The 6,940-nt window shown below is 38.4% G+C and overlaps 1 protein-coding gene across 1 annotated transcript; it reads right to left on the bottom strand.

The window, feature by feature from the left end:
• Positions 1–1,626: 1,626 nt before the first annotated feature.
• LOC144968367 (isoaspartyl peptidase/L-asparaginase-like) lies at positions 1,627–6,303 on the bottom strand. Its single transcript, XM_078906689.1, has 5 exons — positions 6,268–6,303; positions 5,509–5,669; positions 4,906–5,045; positions 2,405–2,515; positions 1,627–1,884 (listed from the first exon to the last, which is right to left on the bottom strand). The coding sequence occupies exons 1-5, from the start codon at positions 6,301–6,303 to the stop codon at positions 1,667–1,669; spliced, it is 666 nt and encodes a 221-aa protein (XP_078762815.1). The 3' UTR covers positions 1,627–1,666.
• Positions 6,304–6,940: the final 637 nt, after the last annotated feature.

Here is a 6,940-nt window from a genome sequence, read left to right as displayed (position 1 = left end):
CTTTGTTGTGTAGGGCATATATATATATATATATATATATATATATATATATATATATATATATATATATATATATATATATATATATATATAATGCCTTAACAGGCTCACGACATCGGCCATCGGAGCCAGAATCTTGCAATCACTGTCAATGGCCATGCTCAACATTGATTGACAATTCAGTTGTGCTGCCAATGTCATAAACTTACTGTCACTTTTATACCATTTGCATAGAAATGTGGCTTGTTTTCCCTTTCCGTTTTGCTTTCTAACCTTGCTCTGGTATACTGGGTGGGGTTCCTGACCTCCCATAGTGGGCAGGGGGGTACATAATGTGTTTTCTATCCCCTTATTCTGTTTTTCAACATGCTCTCTGTCCTTGTCTTGCAATGAGATTACTTGGTTTTGTCCTGGCCCGGCTACTTGGTTTTGTCCTGGCCCTGGCCGGAGTCCTAGTTTGGAGGGAAACAGTCAAATGCATAGTTATTGTTTTGGGAGAGAATATTTTTTTCCTTGTAAATCATCTCTCTGTTATGTATTATTATACTTGTTATTTTGAATTTATAATGTAAGCATTCGAGTGTATTCCTCTTTGTTGGATTTTGTGCTTGTGTCCGGATGAGACTTATAGGTGGTCTCAAACTAAATCCTTTGATAGTGTGCTCTGGAATCTACATCTGATCCCTATTTGTTCCCAGTTCCCCTATGTCTTACTTTTTCTTGGGTGCTTTATTTGTAATTCTAGAACTTTTTACTATCCCATTTTCTTCCTTTTTACTGGCGCTGATATACCCTAAATGTGTTGCAAGCGCCGTAAAAACCCTTTAAAACAAACAAAAACCATTGCCCTGGTATAGACCCAGTTTTGCCATGGATTTGACTATGATCGGTCACCCAAAAGAAGGGCAAGGCAGCCATCAATGCATACGTATCTCTCTAACTTTGACATACATATTTACTTTTTCTTCCTCAATCTTTTCACCCCTTGGAAAGGGTCCTGTGCCTAGGACCTATAGAGGGCCCTGATAGCTCAGTTGGTAGAGCACTCACTTCACACTCAAAAGGTAATGAGATCGATCCCGGGTGCAGTCAATATTTTTTTCTGTCTACCTAGCAGTGATTGTGTAGTTAGATCTGGTGGAAAGTCCTTTGCGATAGACTTGCATCCGTCCTATCCAAAGGATAGCAGGAAATTGCTATTTTCAGTTTCACGCTTTTGAAATCGGGATAAAAACTGGCTCCATTGGCCCAATGGCTTCGATTGAAGGACAACTTCGTGCCTATATTTCATATTGAATTGAAGCATTATTGCTAGCTATCCACAATGTATCAGAGTCAGCATTATCATCTTTGTTTTACACACAAGAGCTAGAATCTGTCATAATTCTATTTTGTACGTTTTGTATAAACATCGAATAAAGAATTAGAGGTTAATTTAATACATACATTTTATTAATATTTACTCAAAACAATGCTTTTTTAAAAAATAAGCTCTCTTTATGCAGAACTATTTCCACCATTTTAGAATCAATGACGATCCAATTCCTATCTCGAATCTTACGTTCCTTCATGACTCAAATTCATTTCAGTCTCAGTAGAGTCATGATCTCATTATTACACTTTGTTTTCAAAGGTGCAACTAGCACAACTTTCTACCAATGAGTTCCTATTTCTCAACTTCTACTATTTCATCTTCATACTCTTGATGAGGATCTATCCCATAATGTATCTTTCCCTCGTGGATATCTGCCCACGCCATCCTCTCAGAGGTGAAAGAGTGGGCGACTTGACCAGTTTTGCTGATGACGATGACCCCTCCCGCCCCTCCCACTTTTTTCTTCATAAAATCTAATGCTTGGTCTGCTGCTTCTTTGGCCGAACATCCTGAAAAGAGATGTGGAAAGATGACAAACAGTCAGATCAGACATAACATGATTGGGTCATTGCACTTCATTCCAACCTCTGAATGTTTATCAAGGAAGTGTAGACGTCTGCCTCAAAACGCAATGTTTAGGACCAAAAAAATGTAGAGAATGAATTTTCTCACCTTTCGTTGGCGTTAGATTATTTCCTCTGTTATATTTTGAAAGGAAGATTCTTTTTTTAAAAAGTTATTCAGAAATTTTTTTTTTATTGAAAATTTCTGTATAGATACGTATTTCACCCGAACTTAAGCTGGCTTCTTGTTAAATATCTCTACATATCAAACATATGTCTATTTTCAGTTTGACAGATTGGTTCATTGATAGAAATCGGTATGCCATACTTCTTACATTTTCATAAGAGCTTCAATTATTTTAGAATCGATATGAGAACATTTTATTAAACAAATGAGAGGAAGAAATATTTTTAAAATAACTACAAAACAACTAAGCATCTTGAGTCGCTTAATAATCAACCTTACCTGTTTCAATTTTTTCTCCAACCCTTCGCGTAAGGCAGACCTTCATAATGGATTCTCCATGACCAGTGGATGAGGCTGCACAAACGTCGTTGTCTGCATAGGCACCAGCACCTAGATAGAAATACATTCATAACGTCAACTTCTGCTTTATCTAAGACAACAACCGCTTGTTGGTCTCAAATTTTCTGCTTTTGATCTGTGTTCCATTGCTATTTTAATGGATAAAGTCAACCAATCTTTCTGGTCAGGCAGTGTTGGCTTTATCGGGATTCCACTGTGCGTACATCAATATAGATAGAATGCGCTTGGCCAAGGAGTTCACAACATTGCCATCCGGAAGTATAACGGACCAACACACAAACTCTGTGTAACCATGAACTTTTATAGTCTGGTTAATACAGTTTAGTGAGAACAACTCACAAACGCGGATGGCAAAAACAATAACAAAGGCCTGAGTGACGTCATCTGCATACTATCTATAGGACAGATTATCTTGAATCATCTATGATGTATCAAAACGAAATTAACACAAAACTGGTACGGCCGTTTTTTTTTTTTTTTTTTGCAAATTAAAATCCAGAGTTTTGCAAGCAAAACACGACAAAATTTGCAAAATGTTGCGATTGATTTTCGTAAAAACTGACAATAAGTCAATAAGTTCATGAAAGAGAAAAGCGTTGTGGACCTGAGTAATTGGTAGAGAGAGAGAGAGATTAGCTAAAACTAAAATATGATCATGACAAAAAAGCTGTTGCAGGCATGCCTATCCTCAATCTCAAATTTCAGGGAGATTCTATGGATAAAACATCGCATTTCAGGAACAATACCGCTGGTGTCCATATCACATCGTCCCGCGTTCAACTCCAACTTGTGCCCAACTCCCATAGTCCCGGGTTCACTCCCATATTTACTCCTTACTAATATCCACCTCACATAGTTCGGGTTCACTCACTGCTGCAATCCACCTCACATTGTTCAGGGTGTCTATCCCAAAAAGTGGGTACATTTCTCTCTTGACCACTCCCAACATTTGTCTACATCTTACAGTCCCTAGTTCACTACTCATCAGCGTCACCAGCCCATACTCCCAGGTTTACTCCCCACTGATGTTCACGTCCAAAAGTCCCAGGTTTACTCTCCACTAGTTATTTCACATAGTCAAGGGTGCACCCTGGTTCACTTCCCACTGGTGCTTACATTCCGTCTTCTCCTCGAGTTCATTCCCCACTCCTGTCTACAACCCAGGGTCACAAAGTTTCCTCCCCTCTAATATTTACCACCCATTATCCTGTGTTTTATTTCCACGGATCTCTATCTTAAATGTTCCCTGGTTCACCCCTCACTGGTGCTCAGCAGAGCCCTGGGTCAATTTGTACTTCAAACTTCGATTTGTTTTATTGAAATAATACGATGGCCCCGCCTCTTTATCGGCTGATCAAAAAGAAATAAGCAATCCATTAGGCTACAGTACCAGGGTTGCCAGATTATTTTCAGGCATTCTGCCAACTGGATTAATAAAATCTGACAAATACCACAAAAATCTGCCAAACCGTATTATTTATAGTACCCCCTTTGAAAACTCATCAGTTTTGTTAAACAAAAAATTCGCAAAGCCGATGTCATACTTTTTTTTTTTCATCTCCCAAGTTTAAAAAAAATCACCAATACATAAAAATTGCCATGGAAAACGTGGAAAATAAAATCTGCCAAACTGCCAAACCGTTTTTTTTTCTGCCAGACGACTTCAAATTCTGCCAAAAAAAAAAAACGACATTTGGCAGAAAATATGCCAAATTGGCAACCCTGTACAATACACCAGTTAGAAACAGCTTGTGATGGAGCTCTTTTTGGTAATGATGTTACTGTGAAATTAATAATTGCCAATTATTTTCCTTGTTACAGTGGGGGGAAAAATCCCTTTAAAAAAAACAACAACATAAAACCGCATAAACAAACGGAAAGCTGCACAGCTTACAAAAACTACTCCCACAAACTTATTAAATCTCGAAACTGTGCAACAAGCTGCAGATTTTGCGGGCAATGCAAATCAGGATTATTTGTGGTGCGAAAAACCGCCATGCCAGACAAGCCAAACAGTAAACAGGGTATGGGAGAGACTGCTCTCTCTCTCTCTCTCTCTCTCTCTCTCTCTCTCTCTCTCTCTCTCTCTCTCTCTCTCTCTCTCTCTCTTTCTCTTTCTCTCTCTCTCTCTCTCTCTCTCTCTCTCTCTCACCCCCCCCCCTCCTGTTTAATCTAACAAAATTACAATACCCATGCTTTACTTTAAACTTCACTCCACAACGTTTCGCCTTATTTAACCTATTTCGTTTACCCTTACTCATTTTCACACTTTTCTCCAGCTACCGGAAATTTTTTTTTTTACATAAGATATTCATTAGATGTGATATATTGTAGTATGTGACACTGTATGATGTCAATTTAAATTTTACTACATATAATATAGTTACCAGATAGAGAGTTGTAAATATTGTACAACTCACCTATAAGAGGAGTGTCACCCACCCTTCCAGCCCGCTTAGCAGTGATGCCACCAGTTGATGTGGCACTTGCTAGATTGCCGTCAGTGTCCAAGGCCACAGCACCAACTGTGTCACAATCTGGAATTTTGGGAGGCTCTGATCTGAAACGGTTTCAAAAACTTTTCCTATCATCAAATTTATGATGGGAAATGATTAAAACATCGTTATGTGGAAAATTAGAAACAACAAAGACATATGAGAAGAAAAAATGACTGGATGGGACTTTTAGGTACAAATATAATGTCAAAATATGCACATTGATGGAAGTGTGGAATCCTCTTGAAGTAGCCACCTTTGCCTGCCTCTCTCTTTGGTGCTTTTAATTTGAGATCTACAGCTTTTATCATAGCCCTACTATAATACTCAAGTCGGCCATGGCTTTTATCCAATCGTCTCACTTGTCACTGGCGCTGAAATTACCTACAATATCGCTAGCACCGTAAAGCAAAACCCCTAACATAAACAAACACATAAATGCATTGCGTTTGCACGGAATACAACCTTATATTCAGTATTGGGCTATCATTTTGTTAAGATTAATAAATATATTAACATTACACCAACCTGGTATAGAAGAGGCCTTTGACTGCGGATGTGTATTTAGTCAACCTCTCCCATTCTGCCCTCGCCTCTGGAGTCACCAGCTCTTCAGGACTCACCCTGGGCACGCCCATCTCTTGGGCAAAATCGTTGGCCCCTTGACCAGCAAGAAGGCAATGGTTAGTCTAGAGAAAGTACAAAATAGCATGATCACATTGGCACACACGAATTGTTGATCTTAGGTAATCTGTTAATAGAAATTACATGGGGTAAATTAAAAAGAAACAAACAAAAACGAAATGCGTAATCAAATCCCGAGATCAATAAACCGAAAAGAATTTGAGATGTCGATTATTTCTCTATGTCACAATGATGAAACTCAGTTACTGAAGCGGATATGTAACATTTTTTAGTCATATCGTGCACTTCCGGATAGAAGCATGAAAATTTGCACCCAGGGGTTTTTGAGTATGCTGAATTCAAAAATCGCGGGAACCAACTTGTATCTCCGGTATTTCCCGCCAAAAATTAAATATTCAAAATGGCCGCCATCAAACTCGGATTTGCCTGTATTTTAATTATAAATGCACCAATTTTAGAGATTTTGGTGTCTATATATATGTTTATAAGGGCGGGGAATACGACAAAACACATTTTAATTCCATTATATTAATAGTTTCCTCCCAAAATGAAAAACAACGTATTATAATGTTTAAAAATCCAAATTGACCTCATATTTACGAATTGTGCCATCATAGTAATCGTTCTCAGCTAATAACTGACAATAACTTTAGTTTTGTTCATGTGAAAATCACACATTTTTATCAGGAAGAGAGCGCTACAACTATTGTTTTTTCTTCCAAGCACAAATTTTCAGCATTAGCCCATGATCAAGTTCATGAACAACTAAATGCAATGGTGAAGGGAGATGGTGGTATAATAGGAATAACGGAAAGTGATACAGCCTTGAGAAGGTGGATGATAGCAGGACCAGAAATGGCTAGACTATTAATGGAGTACAATGACAACCAGTCCAAAAAGCTAAATGACACTGAGCTCCACCATGAACAAATACCAAGTGTGCAAAAGACTTTCCTGTCTCATGTTAAGAATGTCACTGACGTAATGGAGGAACTTGGTAACCCATTTGCTGATACAAGTACAGATCTGTACTCACTTGAAACAAAACAAATAATGTCTGAAAGGGTAATAGAAGCTGTGAGGTGTGCAGAAGACATGGGGAAAATGCAGTATCAGCAATTTCTTGAGGACCGCATCAGTAGCAGTGCAACTGCTTTCAATGACACAATACATAAGAACAATCTTCCTCTTCTGAACTCTGTTGCTACAAAGAAATCAAATGCAACCTCTAAGATTTCCAATCTTCAGAATGATGTCCAGCTCTTCTCCCGTATGTATATATCATGCCAATCTCGGGACAGTGATATGGATGCCT

This window comes from Berghia stephanieae, chromosome 1 (assembly GCF_034508935.2).
Source record: "Berghia stephanieae isolate SIO BIC M18660-M18661 chromosome 1, UCSD_Bste_1.3, whole genome shotgun sequence".
NCBI lineage: Eukaryota > Metazoa > Mollusca > Gastropoda > Nudibranchia > Aeolidiidae > Berghia > Berghia stephanieae.
This window is presented reverse-complemented; position numbering and strand designations above follow the sequence as displayed.